General features: G+C 35.1%; 1 protein-coding gene across 1 annotated transcript in view; it reads right to left on the bottom strand.

Moving 5' to 3' along the window:
* LOC148815789 (uncharacterized) overlaps positions 1-23,141 on the bottom strand; it is a 144,204-nt gene that overhangs the window by 94,470 nt on the left and 26,593 nt on the right. The window contains exons 4-8 of the mRNA XM_088904884.1: positions 14,848-14,985; positions 14,302-14,453; positions 11,926-12,029; positions 10,260-10,452; positions 2,473-2,604 (exon numbers count right to left, since the gene is read on the bottom strand). Coding sequence (XP_088761010.1) covers positions 2,473-2,604; positions 10,260-10,452; positions 11,926-12,029; positions 14,302-14,453; positions 14,848-14,985 — 719 coding nt within the window. The remainder of the gene's footprint in view (positions 1-2,472; positions 2,605-10,259; positions 10,453-11,925; positions 12,030-14,301; positions 14,454-14,847; positions 14,986-23,141) is intronic.

Here is a 23,141-nt window from a genome sequence, read left to right as displayed (position 1 = left end):
TTCAGCTCTTTACTGCTCAAAACAGATCGATAGGTGGCACCTGTATTGCTTTAGATGTTACAAAAACTGTAACTTCATTTAATCTGTTATTTCTCAGTCTATTAATAATATTTCTTGAAAATATAGCATTTTATATGTTCTGTAAACACATAAAATGTACACCCCGGCTATTGTTTCAAAATGTAATGTGGCTGTACAGGGTGTATTACATGATTGGAGCCTGGATAGGACCTTAGTTTTTAATGTGCTTTGTTTAATGTAAATTCTCAGAAAACAATTAATTTTGTGACTATAAACTGTTCTAAATAGCTGAAATGTTGCAATTTGCCATCATATTGTTGAAGTACAGTATGCACTGCTCAGAACTGCTAATATAATTTTAATGATTGCACTATTAACTTAATCACCAAAATTTATCATGTTCATCAACGGCCTGTTTCTCATTTTAGTTAATGAAGACTATGTGCTCACAATAATAATCCAGAATGATGAGGAAGACTAAATTGCTTTGCATTTTTGTTTGACTGAATTAAGATGAGACGAAATGACATCCGACTAAAACTCATACTGAAATGAATTTTGTCACATGACATTCACTTTTACTTTGTTTACTTTTACACATTTACTTTATGTCTGACAAATACTACTGTATATAGGTGGGCTGTGCGGTGCCCTTTGGCTTCTAATGTGAGAGAATTGCAAATTTCAGGGTGTGCCATTTTCTCTCCTCTTTCTGTTTTCTGACTGTCCCTCATTTCCAGGTGGTCTTTTCTACTCCTCATGTCAGAAATTCTTATGGCATTAATTGATTGTTACCCATATAAAGAATGAGATGTATGCACTGTTCTAATTATATTAAATATAAAAAATAAAACACCTTGCTTTTTTTACAAAAAAAGTCACGGAGATGCTTATGGTTCTCCATGCTTTCAGATGGAAGAAAAACATCTGGACTCTGGCAGCACTTTATATAGAATGAGCAAACCAGGAAAAGTTTTTGTAAAACCCTAATAAAGATAAATAGAACATGGTTACCTTATGGGTTGAAATGTACAAAAACTTTGAAGTGACATGAGTTTCTGCATGCAGACACTTTTGCATTAAGACATCTGTTTCATACACTGTAGCTAGTCAACAGATTAAGTAGAAAACTAAGCAAGAATAAGCCATATTTTACAGTTTACATATTAGGAAATTATTTTTTGTCTTGGCCAGAGAATAATGTGTAAGAAGTCAGTTATTCTTTTAAAATATGAAAATTGTTTGAACACACCATGAGCGCTACATTTCAGCTTCGTAATGACGCTATGTCAGAAATGTGATTTTTGTTCATATTTATTTTCAAAATGTTAAAATCAGTCTGTAAAATGGTTTTGTGTATTGTACATTTCACAACATGTGATAGCCATTAGAAAATAATGTTCTTAATTACTTGTAGTCTGTGTGGCTGGGTGTTAAGTGATTATTGTAGTGCCAGCAACATCTTGCCATGCATGCAGGCATTTACTTATTTCCTCAGAGGAATGTAGCATTAAAACACTGTGACACACCTGAAACACAGGCCTGTCAGTTGGTTAGCATGATACTGGCACAACGTCATTAGCAATTAGACTACCTAGACTATGGTAGTTTTTATTATTAATAATATTTTACCAATGAGTTAAAGAATGCATGTTGCTTGTCCTGTCCAATTTTAATATTTTTAAGTAACTCATTCAGTAATTCCCCTATAGTAATTGCAAATGTGCTAACTAGATTTATAAGAATATTGCTTTGAAACCTTTAAAAAAGTTGGTTTGAAAAAATAACTTAAAAAACATTAGAAAAATAAAAGTATGGGATTATTATTAACAGCGTCAAAATCTCCCCTACAAGATGGCGGCACGCATGGACTCAGCAGCTTCATTAGCTCTCAAACAATGGTGCTTTTTGTTCGTTATTCTTATGTTTTTTGTCACGTTATTTACTCAAAACACTGAAGCTTATGTTATGTTATTACATGTTACTGTTATTGCTATTGTGTTACTGTCTATTGTCTTATCTTCTGTCCTATTTATATACTGCACCTGAGTGACTAATGAGAAACACTTTTCATTATACTATGCACCTGTGTAAGTTTAATGACAATAAAGTTGAATTGAATTGAATATATGTTCTTATTAGGGAAGATTCATACAATACAATAAGATTATAATTAACCCTTTATTGCACAAATATTTCTTGCATTTCATATTTGCCCTTTTTGAGGATCAATACACTTTAGATTGTGCAACAGATACTTGTGATTTTTAACAGAAACTTATCAGATGTGTTAAATATTTTCTTAGATTTTATTATACAAATAAATATAAATGCAATAAATATTTGTTTTCTCCTTGATGCTTCCGTAAAAAGCAGCTATCATTTTGCATTTCTGTAATTTTAATTAAAGGTTCATGGTTCACATGTTTTTTATCCATTAATAACATTTACCTTTTGTGTTGTGCTCACGACTTCATTTTTGCATATAATTTGATGCAAACTTTGGGCCAGAGCATTACAGACACTCAGCTTTCTAATAAGTGCTATAACTTTCTTGAATTGATTTCCACCATTCTTCCGACTCTAAAAGACAAAATTATTAATTTAGGTGGGTAGCTGCATCAGCATGCGTAGGCTACAAAGAAACAAGTAATAGGTTTATTCCATGCTGAAAAGAGAAGAAAGAAAATACTACGTTTCGGCCGTGGAGCCTTCTTCAGGTGTAAGCATGGAAAAAAAATATTAAATTACTATTTCCATGTTCAGAAAAGTGTATAATATTTTTAATATAAAAACAGTATGACCTTTCCTTTATGTGAAATGTACTGTAAGAAATTAAAGTTTGTGTCACAGAGCTTGTGTCAAAGTCATGCATATGCAAATAAATATCAGCAAATAGATACTAATAATCCTTACACTTATCTAGTGCTTTTCTGGAAACTCCATTCAAAAGCTCTTTCAGGTCATAGGGACTCCCCTCCACCACCAGCAAAGTGTAGCACCCACCTAGATTATGCAGCCAGCCAAAGTGTGATCACCACACCAATTCATAAATGGGGATTATTAGGAGGCCATGACTGATATAGGCCAGGGGGAAATTTAGCCAAGACACCGGGGTTAACATCCATACCCTTTTCAAGAAATGTCAGTACATCAGTTTAACATATCATCTGAAAGACAGTGCCTTTTTTTAAAGTATAGTGTCCCAGCACTATGCTGGGGTATTAAGACACAAACAGAACACAGCATGATTGTTCCCTACTGGTCTCACTAACACCTCTTCCAGAAGGAAACTAGCTTTCCCAGGAAGTCCCCTGTCCAGGTGCTAGTCAGACTCACATCTGCTTAGCTTTAGTGGGTTGCCAGTTGTGAGCTACAGGGTGATACCACTGCTGACAATATCAGATCTTTGTGATTTTAATGCTCTGAAATAAGCTGTTATAAATTTTCCATCATATAACAGTGGAGTCTAGAAGAAAGCAAATCTAAAAACATGCTCACCTGAATCCCAAATGCCACGTCATCGTCACATGATTTTTCCGACAGATACAAATAAAGTGGATAAAGAAGAAAGTTAATAACATATGGGCAAAACTGACCCATATATATATTGTACATATATTGTGACACAACCGTGAGCTGAGGCTCTGGAAAAGCAGTGCCTTTCCATGAAATGCTGCACTTTTAACATGCCTATGCTCTTATTTGGAAAGCTGCAGCAGTTACCAAAGTGTGAACCAGGTGTGTCTGCCTCTCACAAAGAGATATAAGGCTGGGAGCAGTGTTAATTTTGTGGATAAGAATTATGAAGAAAATGTTCATCAATGACCCGTTTTTTATTTTAGTTAATGAAAACTATATGCTAATGAAATAATCCACAATGATAATGACAGAGACTAAATTGCTTTGCATCTTTGCATCTTTGTTTTCGTGAATTAAGACAAGACCAAATGACTTGTCTAATTAAAACTGAAATTAATTTTGTCACATGAGGTTCATCATTTGTGCATTTACTTTCTATCTGGAAAATAGCAGGCTAGAAAATGGATATAACCCAAAGGCTGTATGTGAACTGAACAGTGCCTCAGTGGGAATCATAAATTATTGGCTGTTTTTTCTCCTCTTCTGTTTTGTGTTCTATCTGTCCAGCTAGTCTTTTCCACACCTCATGTCATGAATCCTTGTTGTTTGTTAATTGATTGATACCCAGAAAACATTGAGGTGTATACACTGTACTAATTAGAATACATATTAAAACTAGAGCTCCTTGTTAGAAGAAGAAAAGCTGCAGAGATGCAAGAAATATTTTGTTTTTAGCTGGAAGAAAAGGATCTGGAGTCTGGTAGCAATTCATATAGGACAAGCAAACAGGGAAAATATATTATAAATCATTACTGAAGATAATGTTCAGTAATGTGGCTACATTAGGAGTTGAAAAACTACAACAAATTTGAAGCACCATATGAGCCACATCACCAGACATTTGCAGTGAAACAACATCCAGTTTTTACATTGTAGCTAAGTCAACAAATTAAATAGAACAATAAGCAAGAATAAACTGTATTTTACAGTTTGTGCATCAGGAAATGACTATTTTTTGTCTTGGCTAAAGATTAATATGTAAGAAGTAAGTCACTCTTTTAAAATGTGAGAGTTGGTCAAACACGCAATGCTCGTTGCATTTCAGCTTTGTAATGGGGCTCTGTCAGAAATCTGATTTCTGTTCATATATGTTTTTTAAAACTACATGTAGTTTGTTTATGTAGGTGGGTGTTTAGCCAAGAAAATATTATTGTAACGTTAGCATCTTAAAGCGTTTGTAGGCATTTTGTCTTTTTTGTTCAGAAGAATATGCGTAGAGTGAAAGTCAGATGTGTAGCACAGGTCTGTCACTTTGTTAGAATAATACTAACATGACATAATTAAGACTTAGACTACTCTAAGACTATGGTAGTTTTTTTTCCACTGTAATACAATGGCGTCAAAAGGGCTAGTTATTAATAAAATATCATAACAGTATGTTTAAGAATGTATATATTACTTGTCCTGTCTGGTTTTAATAATATGTAATTCATGTATTCTTTCTCCTATAGTTATTGCAAATTCAGTATTGGCAGGAGCCTCTACTAAAAAACAATTACGATAGTATTGCTTTAGAACTTTGAAAAAAGTCTCTGAAAAAATAACTTAACAAAAAATGTATATAGAATTATGAAATTATTAACAATGCCAAGATAGATTTTCTTACTAGGAAAGACTCATAGAATGACTCTGTATAAGATTATTATTAACATGCTTATTTTAACTATGTTTCCAGTGAACACTTACTGTCATTTTTGTTGTAACAGAACAGAGTTTTTAATTTAGCTTGTCTAATCAGAGTGAAGCATTGGCAGTTTTGTGGTAGAATTGGCGTCTGCTATGCATGAGTTCTGGGTTCAATAACCAGACATTCCGCATATTGTTCTTTTAACGCATTGCCCCTTGGGCATAATAAAGCCAGGATAATGTCCTTACTTGGGGCACTATACATGCACTTATTCCAAGGAGCAAGGTGGTGGGAGGGAGAACACATACAATATGTAAACTCTGCACAGCCACCTGGGAAAACTTCAGTGTTTGAATAGAGCTTTCAGTTTCATTTTCTCCCTAGCTGGCCGAGCGGTTGGTTTATTGCCAAAATAAATTTTTGTTAATTTCATTTTCCATTACACCTCAAAGTGGCATTAAAAACACAATAAACAGTAAAGGTTTAAGACTAGAGATGTTGTGAAATATAACTAAAAATATGTTCGCATCTCCCTTTAATCCCCTCTCTCCTTTGAGGATGAAGCTGGGATGCCCTGCAGGATGTGACGTAACCAAGGGATAGCTGCAAAAGTGGATAAGGTGTGGATCAGGGGTGCCACAGATGAAATGTGAAAAAAGAGGGATTTATTATGAGAAGTTCAATCAGACAGGTCATAGTGTAGTATGAGTTATACTTAGTTATGGTTATACTATCATGTTTATGAGCATGAATACTCATTTCGTTCAAGTAGGTAGATGTATCAGCATGCATAGCATGCATAGGCTGCAAAGGAACAAGTAAAGGTTTATTTACTGAAGGGCTGAAGGGAAAAGAAAAGAGAAAGTTTTGGCTGTGGAGCCTTCTTCAGGTGTGTGTGAAACGTTGTGTTACTTTTATTCTCTTTTCTGCATGGAATAAGCCTTTACTTGTTCCTAATATTTAGTCTGCTGCACATTAAGGTGTGACCTGAAGCATGGAATAAACCTTTACTTGTGTCCTTGCTAAATATTCATTGTATTAAATCTGCAAAAGTTTAAACTGAACCTGAATCCTGAAGAACAGGATTAACTATAAACAATTCAATAAATAGCAGTAAAAGCAGTGGGATCTGGCAGTAAATTAATTACTGCTCGTTAGGTTTGTGCTTCTTCATGTATCAAGGACAATAAAAGGAGTGTGGTGAGGATTTTTTTTGGACTGATTTTAATAGTCGATGAGAAGTATGGTGGTTCATTCAATGTGCGATACATTAAGGATTCTCTATCTATGGCTCGCCACTCCACATGACTTTAGCTCCTCACTCACAGACTCACAGAATAAGAACATAAACAGCCACCTCTCTATGTCATTCCTTTTTGGCCAGAAACACTTTATACTTTAACACTTCTATACCTTAGTAACAGTGTGAGACTGCAAGGACTGAGTCTGATACTATATCGGACTGTCCATCACCTTTTCACTGTTTCACTAACTTAGAGCTCCCAGCTCCACTTTGTGGACCAGTATTTTGGAGCACCTAGTTTATAAGTGTAAAATTTTCACCCTAGAAGTACCCAGTGCACCTAGCACTCCTATAGGCTGCCCTTTGACTTTGTGTCCGCATGTAGTGATATTCGCTCCAGTTTGCACAAGCAGTCTGCATCTCACAAACATGAAATACTACTGTAGCGGCAAGGCTTATTAAAAATACAGGAATTAAGTTTTCTGCTCCTTTGCCAGTCCCTCTCTCCCTCATATTAGTGGTGCTCTATACAGAGAGGTCATTCCATTTGGTTCACATTTAAGGTGTTTTTCTAGCTGATATAATTTCCTGATAAGGAACAACTCCCAAGGCTGAGATTCTCCAGCCACCCTAATAAATGGTCATCTCTGATGCCTTACTGTCTGGGAGATTCCTTGGGAGAGTCTCATCTCAGGTTGTTTACAACCCTAATGTCAGAGAGCATTGTTACTCATCCTCTACCTCGATCAATCAATCAGGAACTGGTAGGGCAACCCCACGTGGGTCTCGAATGCCCACAGAACATTCAACCAATGAACGACCGTAGTTCCTCCAGATAAAACAGGCAGCACAGGGCCCAGAAGGTGCTCCTCCAGGACATTCTCAGACTCAGCTCGGGCAATCACGTGACGGCCAGTGTGTCCGAGTGCCAGGAATTAACTTTGTTCTAAGAGTCGAGAATGGAGGTCCCCCGCACGTAACCAAAGGATCCGCCCGAGGTTAGCCCAGCAGCAAGCCTCGTGAACCCGGTACCCCACCGCGAATGCTCGCCTGATCAACGAGTGAACTATGGTTGGAACTGTTGACAGCTGAATCTCAGTATTCGGGACTAGCGCTACATCGGGAACAAACCAGTCTTCAGAGAGCCCACTGCCAGCGTGTCTCAGCAGGAATCTCTCCCTCCTTCTCCCCCACCTCACGCCGAACCAGGATTGCCTGGCACCAGGCCAGAGGACGCCGATTGGACTTAGCAACAGCCTGCCGCTGTTTCCTTGTGTCCGCGGGAGATCTGAATCCACACAGATTGGATGAGTATTCAACATTCTGCATTACAGCTCAAGAATTTAATTGTTACCTCAATCCCAGTTTATATTAATTTAATTCCTATGAGTGAGGTACTTGCCTTTGAGTATCTAGTGTAAAGTTGTAATCAAAGTTTCATGTATTAGTATCCGTGTGTGTGCGTTGCTGAGTTATCCCGCAAGGTCGGTTTTCTAATAGCCATCAAAGAATCATTTTGTGACTTACTGCTACAATTAATAATTGTCCCAGTAAATTCACAAAACCCCTACACTACCATTCATTATTCATAAAATGGTAAAACAACCCCATTGATCCCAGCTACCAGTACCACGTAGGGGGTGGAAGATGATGTTGGAGCCTTCCTCAAATCTCCATAGAGTCCCTATTTTCCAAGTGCTGTTCTGGGTCCAACTGTGTAATCTGTGTCAAGACACATTCTCAGTGGAGGTGGAAGTCTCCCTTTTTTTGCAAAGGAACAAGTGAAGGCTTTACACCCAAAGAAGGCTCCACAGCTGAGTCTTAGTGTTTCTTTTCTTCTATTTTCAGCTTGTAATAAACCTTTTTTTATTCCTTTGCAGCCTACACATGCTGATGCAGCTACCTACTTGAACTTCAGTACTTCAGTCTCTCAGTATGTCTGACTGTGCAATACTGAGCATTATATCATACTATGCAGTAATCAACTGCAGTATGATATAATCTGTATATAAATATACAGTATACACAGTACATACAGTGTGCTACTGTATGACTTTAAAGCTACTATAGTACAATTTGTGTGAAATATATTTTTATAAAAATATAAGGTTAAATTGTTTCCTGATTACTAGCTGCTGAAGTTTGCATTAAAATATAGATTATTTCAATGTGGATGTAAACCTGAAAGAGGCACATCTCGTTCACAACATACTATAATAATAAACTAATTCTTTATATATACAGATATTAAAAAAAATAAAGCAATGGTACTGTATGTCTGGAAATCAATCCCTTCACCTTCTGAATAGCAGACGACATCTAAACCACTGTGCTAAACTGCCAATTGGGTGCAGCTTGCTCCATTACAGTTTTTGAACATTTCATGTCCATTACCACTGCAAGGACAATAAAAATGGTTAAAAAGAACATCAAAATGTTTCCAAAATATGCACAAGTGATATTTTTAGCTGCCAAAAGTTGTTTAGTTACATGTTTCCATATTAATATTCCCTGCAAGTAAAGTGTTCTTAACCACCTTGAGTTAACTAGTTAAAGACTTTGATGCATAAAATGTTTATGAAGAAGGTGGGACCATCTCTACTCTATGTTTATATTATATATGAGTCCGTATGGCTTTATTGGCACTACAATACAGTATGTGAGAAACATATTTTTCATAATCATAATTTAATATTTATTATTTATTTAATATTTATAAAAATACTTTTTTGACTCTCTGTATTATTGCTAAAAAATAATATTGCAAAAATGTGTGGATAGTACAGGGCCACCGTACAAAGAATGGATTAAAGAGGTTGTATCACAAGTTCAATTTGAAAAGATTTCATATAATTTACAGGAGAAACGTAATGAGTTTAGGAATGTTTGGGGCCCATTACATACATACTTGAATGGCACTGGATGTTAAGAATATTAGTAGGAAGTTTTTGAAATTATATTTTTTTGTGAATGTAAGATTTTTTTTGTTTTATTATCATCTAATAAGAACAAAAATAAAAGAGTGAAAAAAATACAAATAAAACTAAAGTCCTCCAAAGTAGGGGGGGGGGGGCTGGAGGTGGGTTAAAAAAATAATAATCAAAATTTAAGTTGTTTACTGATTACCCATTGCTGAAATATGCATTAAGGCACAATATAGATCATCTCAATGTGGTTGTAAACCTAAAAAAAACACATCATGTTCACAAGCTACAATATAACAATAAACCATTTTTTATATATCCAAGTGAGCAATTTTATTTTTGGAAAATACTCCTACTTTCTTTTTTAATTTTAATATTTAACATAATGTAATGTGCAGTTTAAAATTAATGAAATTCTAAACAGTATACAACTTAAATTCTGTAATTGGAAAATGCTTGTCACTCAGCATTGACAGGGATTTGAAACTAGGCTGCAGCCCAAATGCTTCCACATGCCAAGTTAAGCACACTGCTCCACCTCGAGGTTTTAACAAAGTAGTGCAGCCCAACAACAGAATATTTTTAAAAATCCATAGTGCAATGCGGTGCCTCGCGGTGTGTGCAGTGTAATGTGCTGTAATATCCAGCGTGCATTCTGCATGGCTGGATGTGTGCCTTTCATCTCTTCCTTATCATGCAGCATTCAAAAACAAATCTTCCTTTGTTACAATATTACATGTTCAATTAAATTACATTAATAAAATTGCATCTACCTATATGATATAAACAAATAATTACTTACAATGACATACAATGTTGAAAAGAACACACTCATCCCTTTTTCACTCTGTTTTACAGCAGGGATTATATCTGCTATAAAGTTGTTTTCAACTTTTTCCTTCTCTGGAGAAAATGAAGACAGGGAAAAATGTATGACAGAATCATTCTGAATTCCAAGTTCATCCAATGACTGGGTTCTGTCCCCTGTAGTAACTCTGCAAAATAATTTAATGTGTTACATGATATGAGAATTACATGATATGATGTTTAAGTTATATTTAATGGACATACAAAACATACATACATACAAACACAAACTAAAGGTCTACTCATCTGATCCTACATCAGGATCACGAAGAACATCAAACAAACAGTATAAGTGGAGTAAGGAATATTACAAGCACACATTTCATTAACTGACATGCACAAACACAATGCCGATGTGCATGACACACATTTATAAGTAGCACGCTGAAACCTTGTGTGTATTGTTTAATTGTTACCACTGAGTTAAACGTGTTGTCTGTACTGTGCTCTGTGTTTCTCCATGTTGCATTTGTATTTACCTCTTCATCAGTGTGTCAGAGTTTCAGCCATTAAGAACCTATTATGTGGTCTTATGTGGTGGCATTGGTCTCTGTTTAAATGAATGGTGAAACCTCTAGATTAAAAAATGTGTGCAGGTGTGTGAATCAGGATTAATGTTGGAGTCTGCAGAGATTGTTTGAGTGCCATTTAGAGGAGATGTGAGATTGTAATCTTAAAATTGCAAGAAGATGTAAATTTGTAAATACCAATTTAATTGATTCTTTACTCTCCCTTCTTTATTGGACTCCTTTTACCACACCACTGCATTTCATTATTTTTGGTTGTAAAAACTTATAATTTACAACCATTGTAAATCACTTCACAATTATATTTTTTTCCATATCCTAAACTCCTGAGGTTAATCAGACCCTTAATAACTGAGCATTACATTTATAAATGGATGTTTGTTTATATTAATAGCAGTATTCTAATTTTAAAGAGATTTCTTAAGAGCATGCAGAAGCTGCTATTAGTAATATATGTAAATATTATTTGGGCATTATCATTTTACAACAAGAAGAGACAAGAAACCAAAGACAATTGTTTCACTCTTACTAGGGCTCATCAGCATCAGTATTTTTTAATACTCTTTTAAGTCACCATCTAATCATCTGATAACTGAATCAACAGCAATATGTCTGTTTGCTTAACCAAGGACTGTAACAGGTTTAATTGTTTGTTAATATTTTCCATATCTGTATATTTTCCACGTATGAAAGATTAAGACTTATTTCATATTTGTTTTTCAGAATATAGTATTTATTAGTGTTACTGTCATTTGGTGTGTATAAAGAAACTATGAACATAAATGTATGGTTCCAGCAAACCCTACTGCATTAGTTGAATTTATCTGTTCAAATTAATTTCACTGTTATGCCATTGCAAATGAAATAAAACTAGGTTACCAGTGAATCATACTTTCCTATAAGTACCATGCCTTCTAATATTGATAATACTGTAGTGAAAATAATTATCAATTACTCTTTAAGGCAGACATAATTTCCTTATAAAGAAAAAAAAAGATAGCCTTACAATATTATAATCATTTCATCAAAGATACCAAAGAAAAAATACAAAAATGAAAAAAAAAATACACTGACTTGGCATGTAGTACTGCAGGAGATATCCCAGTTTCAGCAAACAGTTTCATTTTCAGGTCTTTAAGGCTGTCTTTTGACAAATCCACTTTAATTTCATAATCTTCCTGTTTGTGTAAACACATATATTAAGATGTTATTGAGATGTTTAGTACTGATACAGCCACTTAGATTGTGCCTCAAAACTCATTTCCAGGTCAAGATGTCTTTGCTGTGCCATGGTGTGATTTGTCACACTGCTCAAAGAATCTTCACTGTCTAGAAACTATAGGAGTTAAGAAACCCTACTCTGAGAACGCAGACAGAGATATCAGTGTGATCATGGCCTTCAGAGGTGAAATGAGAAACTATGGGCTTGGAGAACTCTTTAATCTTCACAGCCCTAATGTTTTCTGAAGCGGTCTCTGAGTCTCCTTCCTGTTTCTCCAATGTAGATGGCTGGGCATTTACTGCAGGAGATACAGTAAATAAGGTTGCTAGTGGTACAAGTTGTCATCTGAGTGATCCAGAATTGTCCTGAGGGGCCTAGAATGAGTGTGGTGTTAGATATGTACTTGCAGATGATACAGTGAGCTCTGTTGCAAGGGAAAGAGCCTGGTGTGGATGGTTGCTGAGGGCAGTCAAGGGAGTTGTGTACAAGAAGGCTACACAGATTGGGTGGTCGGCAGTATGAGATGATTAGGTGATCAGAAAAGAGGGCCCCAATGGAGGGATCATCCTGTAGGATGGAAAAGTTGTCGTTAATAGTCCTGGGGATAGGAAGTGTGTTAGGGTGGTAGGGAAGCACCAAAGGAATGCTATCAACTCGATCAGGAACTCCCGGCCTAACAACTGCATTCCTTTGGTGCTTCCCTACCACCTAACACACTCTCTATCCTCTTTATAGGCTTCTTAACTCCTATAGCAGAAAGTTATCAGAATCAAAAATAACTTTTTTATTATTTATATATATATATCATAGTGGTTAAATATTAAAATAATATTAACATCAAATTAATAACATGAATGTAAATGAGTTAGCAAAATGTGAATACTGTCAATGGCAGGAGTAAAAAACAGTTCTACAAGTGAGACCAACAAGGTTCTTCTCTAAGTTATTCAGCAAGTGTCAGATAATTTAAAGATAACCTTAAACAGAAATCACAATTGAGGGATTTACATGTACTGTATAATTGCTTTTAAATACTAAGAATTTAAACCACAATGTATAATAAATTTTATAAATTAAATCCCAAATAAGACAGTGGTATTAATAAGACAATAAACTACAGACATTTAAGATTAATGATGTTGTGAAATAATGTGTTCACATCACCATCCTCTCCATCCTTTGATGATGAGGAAGCTGGAGAGTGACAAGTGCAAAAAAGTGGAGGAGAGGGTATGACAAATGAAAAGTTAAAAAAGGGGGATTTGATGTCACGAGATGTTCAGTGAGACGGGTCATGATGTAGTATGAGTTATACTTTACCTGACCATCATGCTCTTAAACATGAATATACATTTGAAGATTTACAAAGTGTAAAGTAGAAGAGCAGTGCTCTGTCACTGTACCAACATACAACATAGCAATCTTTTACCAATATTGTTAGCTCTGTAAGGCAGCACCCTAGTGCCACAAGGGATAAAATTAAAAAAATAATAAAACTCATATGTAGGACTTTTTTCTCCCAATTAGAACTTTCTTCTCTTAATTAGGACTCCCTAAACTCCTAGGACTTTTCTTTCTCAATTGCAGAACATCTAATTTGGTTTTTCATAGCATAGTGACAAAGACATTTGTTGTTGTTTTTTTTAATTTCATCAATTATTTCAACTTACATATGTTTCACACAGGCACGCTAATCTTAATTTCAATCATGGTGTTCCATAGGTCCTGCTGTATTATTATGCCCACAAAACCCACTGGGCAACTTTCTTGCATCTGCATAATGAGTCCCTGTGCTGCTTGGCTGTGGTGACATCCAGCAGGTCCCACCTTGTGCTAGTGCTTTGCTAGTTCTTTGTTTTCAATGGCACATTCTATAGCAAGACCTACACATCTACTCCTCCAGTGCCTTCATCACTACCAGGTCAAAACTGTCAGATGGACTGATAAAGGTATGTATAGTTGGCTATGTTTTCCAATATGTTGTCATAACTTGTTGACAGATATTTTAAATGATATAATATAACAATAAAAGTTATTACAATATTATATTATGTATATTATAAATTTATTATAAATATACATTTATAATAAAACATGTTTGTAATTTTAAAAGGATGCAATATGTTATTTTTTAGTGACTGAAAGCTATTAGATCTTATAATTAGCTATTATAACTTGTCAAGTTGAAAATTAGTTTCTTTCTGATATGCTAATATTTCAATACATACCTTAAGCATAATATGACAACGAATGCTGTCTTCCCCGGAGATGACAGGGATATTTCCTTTATCAATTTGAAGTTCGTGCCTCACATTTTGCTTCAGTGTAAATATTGCATAAATTTCACTTCCATTTTCAATGTTCCTATCGTTTAGACTCCCTATAAATCAGATGAGAAAATACAGCATATCAGTCTCATATTCACAAAGTGGATTGATTATTAGCTTGTTGTTGTATTAACATCATATTTTAATTGGTGTTAGCATTTTTATAGGTGTGTATGCATATTCAGATTGTATTTCTTTGTATCTAAATATTTAATAATATTATGTTTGAAACATGTATCATTCAAATTGAATTTAAATTTATCCATAATCTAAGAAAATATTTTATATTTTATATATATAAAATATATATTTTTGTTAAAATTTTTCTTATCCTGTGTTTCCTATTAGAAAGGAACTACTAATAAAAGAAAAATATAATCCTACCGGCAGATTCCTTTGAAATGCCACTGACATAAACATTTTCATAATACAATTTTAATAACTCACATGTATTAAAGAAGGGGTCATCTGTTAAAGGGATTCCCTCATGTGAAAAGAGACAAACAGTCATGTCCTTTTCCAAATTTTCAAGATGACACATTCTCAGTATAAGGTCCAGAATTGTATTCTGCGAAGGATCCAAGCCTGTTTATTAAGACATAGACAAATGTGAGGTTATATTTTATTTCTGTCATGGTATCTTCTCTAATACCACTCATAAAATGACCAATATGCAGAAGGTAATGAATTATATGTGCATATATGATTATATTATTATATGGTACAGATGCAGCCATTCAAAATGCACGGTACAAACCCGTACTGTCCAAAATTACCCACAGTGCACCGCGGTGTTCCGCGGTACGTGATTTGGCTGGCCAAAATGACCTACAGGGGCACTCGTGGTGCATTGGTTGTTAGTGAAATTATTTAATCATTTAATCTCTTTAGTGTGCATGTCTTAATCTGCTAAGTATTGAATATTTATATGGAATTTTACAACTAAAGGGAAATTTTAGTAGCTGAGCATAAAAAGAAGAGGAGCATAATGCATCTGAAGGTCATAAACGATATTAATTTAGGAATATAAACATATTATGTAAACTGAATATCGCTGGTATTGGTAGTTTAAATAAAAAATACACACCAGTATTCCACTTTCTTCCTAAACATTTTAAGCATCAAAGTCTTTCATTCGCTTACATACTGTGGTTATTTTGGAAAAGTTTTTACGTCCTCCTTCTGACTATATCAGGTTTCTATGCTTCATAAAAAGTTATAATGTTTTAACCTTTTCTGCGAATACTTACGCTCGTTATCGCAGTTAAAAAATGCATACTTTTTAGAATTTGATTAATAGGGAATATAATATGGAATTGCGTATCTAAAGAAATTAATAATGATATAATTATATTCATATACTGGAGCTCAAATGATCACAGTAGTACACTTTCTTTGGAAATGTCTGCATCAGTTTCACTCTTTCCAATATGATTATGTCTGTGGTGTAATGGCTTAAGCGTGTGCTTTGCATGCTTGAGGTTGGGGGTTCAATCCCGGCTATCACCATTCACCATAAGATTTCTTTGAACAAAATAAACATTTCTTTGAAAAACTAAAATAGCAAATATTATGGACACTGTATTCACATTTTGTATATCACAAATATAAATATCACAAAACGTTCAAAGTGAAGTGAGTTAAGTGATTAACATTTTCCATGAATACTTGCGCTCATTATCGCAGTAAAAGAAACGCATAATTTTTAGAATTTACTTATTAGGGAATATAATATGGAATTGCATATCTAAAGAAATTAATAATGATATTAATTTAAGGATCTAAATATATGTATTTATATAGCTGGTAGTATTACTGTAATCCACTTTGTAAACACGTTTTATTTTTTATTTGACTCATTCAGGCATGATGGATTGTGAGAGAGTGATACAGATGCAGCCATTCAAAGTGCGCGTTACAGACACGTACCGCAGGTGGCGTCGCACAGCGTGACGCAAGATGACGCGTGGCACCGCAGTACGTGATTGGTTGACCAACAGGGGCACTCGTGGTCCGTTGGTCTGTCGTAGAAAGACTTACTGTACAGTAAACGTCTTTGCTGTGCCCGTTGTAGATATTGAATTTTACCACTGAAGGGAAATCTTAGTAGCTGAGCATAAAAAGAATAGGAGCATACTGTAACGCGTGTGAAGGCCATAAACTATATTAATTTCGGAACATAAACATACAGTATATACAGTAGCTGGTCTTGGTACTTTAAAGAAAAAAATACACACCAGTATTCCATTTCTCCCTAAACATTTTAAGCTTCGAAGTCTTTAACTAACGTGATACCGGAGTCAACAAGCATACTTTTAGAATTTGATTAAAAGGGAATATAAAATGGAATCGCGTATCTAAAGAATTTAATAACGGTATGATTATATCCGTGTACTGCGACAGGGCTGTGTAGGGCTGTTTCGCCTCTCACTTCATGCAACTGTACCAGGAAGAGGATTTCATTCTATTCGAAACGTGTATTTTAAAAGTTTAAGAAGTAAAAACCTTACAGCGTACACAGATTTCTAAACTGATCAGGATCGTTATCTTTGTCTTATGCATAATAATGTTCACCGCTCTGTCCAGCAAATTAATAATAAACTTTATTTTATATAGCGTTTTAAACGAATAAGTAATTAGATTGCTCATAAACCTAATCACTTGCTTTTTCTTTTTATTTAGGCTCAGATTTCAACTATAGATCGTATTATTAATAACCATAATAACAACCAACCAACAAAAACAACCATATAAACATAATACCAACCAAAAACATAGATAACGACCACAATACAAAATCAAATATATTAAACCAATATACTCTCGCAATTCCTACAATTAACATAATCCCGCCCCTTATGCAAAACCAAACCCTCCTCCCATCCCAGTTTCTCCTCTTTATCATAAACAAAATCCACCTCAATTTTCAACATAAAGCCTTACTGCTTGCTGGGTTTTTGAGGGGGGGTGTCTTTCGCTGGAAATCTCGCCTGCTTCTACTTTACGAGTACAACCCCCTCTCTGCAGGAGTGCTGGCTGTGACGAATTAAACCGGTTTCACAAGTATTGTAGGAAGTACAGTGTTAACTGGTAGCTGGGCACCTCAATTAAGTCGCTTTAACATACTAATGCATTGGTGTATCACTTTATTTTTTAACAAACATTTCTTTGAAAAAATGAAACGTTTCCCTTGGTCAGAGATTAAATAAAACCTCACTCGCACCAAACAAATTTATATTTCTAAATATCACAACATGATCAAATTTAAGTCTTTTTAATAACAATGAATAGTCACCTATGTGTTACAAAATAAACATTTATATTGATTTGAATCGCGTTTTGATTTAAATCGTAAACGCGTGTTTAAATATATGTGTTTAAAGGCGATATACTGTATAAAAGCGCTGATTCTTATGGAGTGTGTTCCGCCGGGGATTCAAAAAATTTATTTTTTTTAATCGTGTATCTAAGGAAAATTGCAGTATAACTTTGTTAATGCACAAACAGTGGCATGTTACATTATAATTTGGGTGTCTCCCCTTGCCAGAAAGCTCTAAATTGCATTTTGAGTGCAGTTTTTGACTTTTTCTAAATTGCAACCCATAAATAAAGCTGATAAAGCTTAGACTAACTGTATTCTAAACTGTATTACAACGTAAATTGCAAAAATGCACTTGGAATCTGTCCAAGCCCTCCTACGAAAATTATTTAAACTGCGACACTGATCATTCATCTCTAAATAAACTTTATTTTATATAGCGCTTTAGGCGAATAGGTAATTAGATTGCTCATAAACCTAATCGCTTTTTCTACATAAACACAGCGTGATTGCTCTCTGAAAATGCTTTTCCTTTATATTTAGGCTCAGATTTCAACTATAGATCGCATTATTATAAACTTTCTTGGAAAAATGTATTTTATGTAAACCATGTTTGCTATTAATTCATTTAGGGCTAAAATACGTTCATTGTCTTCCAATCGAGTCGAGTTGACATTAGAAGCTTGCCACTCCCGGACTGTTACACCAATGCATTAGCATGTTAAAGCGACTTAATTGAGGTGCCCATCTACCAGTTAACACTGTACTTCCTACAATACTTGTGAAACCGGTTTAATTCGTCACAGCCAGCACTCCTGCAGAGAGGGGGTTGTACTCGTAAAGTAGAAGCAGGCGAGATTTCCAGCGAAAGACACCCCCCCTCAAAAACCCAGCAAGCAGTAAGGCTTTATGTTGAAAATTGAAGTGGATTTTGTTTATGATAAAGAGGAGAAACTGGGATGGGAGGAGGGTTTGGTTTTGCATAAGGGGCGGGATTATGATAATTGGAGGAATTTGCGAGAGTATACTGGTTTGATATATTTGATTTTGTATTGTGGTTGTTATCTATGTTTTTGGTTGGTATTATGTTTATATGGTTGTTTTTGTTGGTTGGTTGTTATTATGGTTATTAATAATACGATCTATAGTTGAAATCTGAGCCTAAATAAAAAGAAAAAGCAAGTGATTAGGTTTGTGAGCAATCTAATTACTTATTCGTTTAAAACGCTATATAAAATAAAGTTTATTATTAATTTGCTGGACAGAGCGGTGAACATTATTATGCATAAGACAAAGATAACGATCCTGATCAGTTTAGAAATCTGTGTACACTGTAAGGTTTTTACTTCTTAAACTTTTAAAATACACGTTTCGAATAGAATGAAATCCTCTTCCTGGTACAGTTGCATGAAGTGAGAGGCGAAACAGCCCTACACAGCCCTGTCGCAGTACACGAATATAATCATATCGTTATTAAATTCTTTAGATACGTGATTCCATATTATATTAGCAGAAAAGCTTAAACTACCACTTTTTCACACGCTATTTCACGTTAGTTAAATTTAATTTATTTATATATTATATATTTATATCTCTGACCAAGGGAAACGTCTCATTTTTTCAAAGAAATGTTTGTTCACAACGGCGACTGTCAGAAGATAGGACACAGCGGCTCAGGCACCCGCTGAATGGAAAAGGGGCACTTTAATGTTCTGTATGGCTAATACTAAAGCCAATACTAATATTCAATACTTTAATATCCTTTTCTGTATGTTTAACAATAGTGGGTACTGGCCTAATTCGTCCCTGCTCCCGTTGTTAGGTGTTAATGTGTTGTTAAGTGTGAATTTGTAGCTGTTTCCCTGGGGTCTGGCTTTTTTTCTGGAAAACCATAACTGGTCTTGTCCAGATTGACTGTCGGCGCCCAGGTCTGATCTTTGTCTTCTAAGCTCTCTGTGTACAGTGGAGCCTCCTGTCCAGCCAGCACATGTCCACAGACATTCACAACAACGACATATCATAAAACGTTTGCACATATAGTGTGCAAAAATGCACTTTATTTACTAAAAATAAGACAGAGATACTGTATCAATTTATGTTGCATTAGCCTGATTATGATTAAAAAAACACATATAATTAAACACGCGTTTGCGATTTAAATCAAAACACGATTTAAATCAATATAAATGTTTATATTGTATCGCATACTGTCCAGCCTCCATTTCTCTATAAAAATGTACTCTATTACACACACACACAATAGAAGCAGGAAGCAGAAGCAGGGACCGTTGTCAGAAGGGAAGAAGGTGACTATTCATTGTTATCAAAAATGACTTAGAATCGATCATGTTGCGATATTTTGAAATATAAAAGTCAATTGATTGTCCATAATATCGCTATTCTATTTTTTCGAAGAAATGTTTGTTAAAAGAAAAGTCCAGCACCAGCTGGATTTGAACACACAACCTACAAGTTGTTAATCAGGCACATAGACCAGTAGGCTACAAGACAACTCGCATGACAGGGAGGCGAAACAGCCCTACATAGCCCTGTCGCAGTACACGAATATAATCATATCGTTATTAAATTCTTTAGATACGCGATTCCATATTATATTAGCAGAAAAGCTTAAAACTACCACTTTTTCACACGCTATTTCACATGCTAGTTAAATACTTCGATGCTTGAAATGTTTAGGGAGAAATGGAATACCGGTGTGTATTTTTCCTTTAAAGTACCGATTCCTGGAATCTGACTGGCTGACACCCTTCTGAAGTGGTTCCATAAAATCTGGTATACGGAAAAGAAAGCATTGATAAAAAAAGCCTGGATTCTCATGTATCTCAAACAAGTATATTTTAATACAGTCTTTGCTGTGCTCTTGAGGATCCTTGTGATATTTTGAGCTCTAGTTGAATGATAAGTGTCACATTTTAAATCATTTTCGTAGTTAGAAATTATGAAATGCCCTGTTAAAAGCAAGGGAGTTTTTATGCCCTTTGAAGTAAAACAAAATGCCTGACAAAGTATGGCTTGGACAGATTCCAAGTGCTTGTACAAATGTGCTAAAGAAATTATACTTTGAGTATACAGCTTGTCCAAAGTCATTCATTATTAATACTATTAGTAATATCTTCGGTAAAGGCTTTGATGCATAAATATTTCTGATAAAGGTAGGTTGTGTACTTTTGTCCAGCTGAGCAATCTTGCTTTCATAAAATATATACGCGGTTCAATATTATATTCAATATTATATATTATATATATAAAATGTTTAGGGAGAAATGGAATACTGGTGTGTATTTTTTCTTTAAAGTACCGAGACCAGCCATATACTGTATGTTTATGTTCCAAAATTAATATCGTTTATGGCCTTCACACGTGTTGCAGTATGCTCCTATTCTTTTTATGCTCAGCTACTAAGATTTCCCTTCAGTGGTAAAATTCCATATAAATATTCAATACTTAAACGGGCACAGTTAAGACATTTAATATACATATACATACGGTATACAGTACAGTTTGCATACGGTAATATGTTTATGTTCCTAAATCAATCTCTTTTATGAGCATGTGTAAGGCATGGTGAATCGATTCTCAAAAATTACTGTACTTTGCATGATTGGAAAAAATGCGTGATTGCGAAATGCTGTGGTGTTACTTTTACAAAGACGGTCAATGAAAAAAAGAATGTGGACCAGGGCAATACTTTGAGTTTACAGCTTGTCCAAGGTCATTTATTATTAATACTATTAGTGATATCTTCGTTAAAGACTTTGATGGCTACAGCTCAAACATGAGAGGTTGAGCTTTATTAGCTCCACCTTGCGGAAATTCCGGATACTATTATTTTGCTAGCGGTATTTACCGGTAACTTGCGGTATTTACCGGTAACTTGCGGTAGACTGCGTACAGCATACCGGAAAATAATGCGGTATCGCCCGCGCATTTTGAATGGCTGCATCTGTAGATGGAGGTTTCTTATCAAAACTACATTCCCCGGAATGCAGTGGGAAATAATGTACCACCCTCAGTCATCTGACCAGCTGATGCACTGCATCAGAGAGAATCAGTATAGCTTGTGGGAAATTTGTCCCGCATCAAAGTTTAACTCATTCAGAGCGCCCTACATTACAAACTCCAAGCGTTTCATTTTGAGCTGAAGACCCTCACACCTGAAGAAGGCTTCACAGCCAAAACATTGTGTTTTCTCTCTTCTCTTTTCAGCATGGAATAAACCTATTACTTATTCCTTTGCAGACTATGCAGGCTCACACAGCCATCCCCCTGAAATACTTAGTGTTGTACAGTGATATAGACGGGGGTAATGTAATCCCCATTAAACAATGTGCTTATCACGCAAATCCTGCTAAACTAAAAATTAGACACAAGAAGAGTATTATTGAACAATGTTGTGAGGCTCTGGCGGAATTTCTCTGTAAACGGAAGAGTCATAGAGGAGACACATTGTGTATTGCCTATTTTTACACTTGTAAAAAAGGACATTCCAATGTTAATGTGACACGGAAGATATTACATATGTTATGTAACATAATGTATCTTCTGTTACATCTTATGTAATAATGTAGTGACTTACAAATTCTGGGAGGAAGAACTGACAGAACAAAGTTGCAACAATTTTATTAACAGGCTTTTTCATGTTCTTCCTAAGATTGTTGAGCGCATTTGGGGACATTCGGGAATGTGATTTCACAGATGCTTTTGTTTTGTCTTGCATTGTCAGATTGTGAATCAATAAAAGCAGTTAATTAAACTGCTAAATAATAAAAAGCGTTTTCGATTTTAATCAAAATGGGGGTAAAGGGGACTCTGTATTATAAATGTAAATGTAAAGCCCAAAAATAAATTCACAGTAATAAATAACATGTTCTACATTGACCTTTTTATTAAGTGATAGATAAAAAGCAGGGCAAGGACTTTCTCTGCAAGCTAGTCGAAGAAGTAAGTAGGCGACTCAAAGCTTGAAGCCCAGCAGCAACAATAATTTAAACAGTGTGTATTCTCCTGTCACGGTATAAAATAGAACAATGCAGATTAAATAACGTAGTTATGTATTGGGAATGTTTGCAAATGTTGTGATAATTGTGCAGTATTTGCTTTTGGGAACACATTAGTTTTTGAGCAGGCATATCCTACAGTGTGAGCTCATTTGCAAGGCTATTAAAAAAGGTTGATCGAGTTAACAGTCCGAGTGTGGCGAGTTTCGACTGTTTCCTGCCAGTCTTGGGCGAAAGGAACCTGTCTTTCATTGGAAGGTTCACCTATTCTAGTCGTACACAAGAATATAATATAAATACACCAAGGGATTTGGTTAAGTTGAGTTCCCATCACAAAAAAAATCCACGAGCCTGCACTATAACAGCCATAGTATGGAAACAAAGACTTTTTTACGGGAAGAGTC

This window comes from Atractosteus spatula, chromosome 24 (assembly GCF_055471065.1).
Source record: "Atractosteus spatula isolate fAtrSpa1 chromosome 24, fAtrSpa1.hap1, whole genome shotgun sequence".
NCBI classification, from domain to species: Eukaryota; Metazoa; Chordata; class Actinopteri; order Semionotiformes; family Lepisosteidae; genus Atractosteus; species Atractosteus spatula.
The sequence above is the reverse complement of the archived record's forward strand: the minus strand, read 5'-3'. Positions and strand labels throughout refer to the sequence as shown.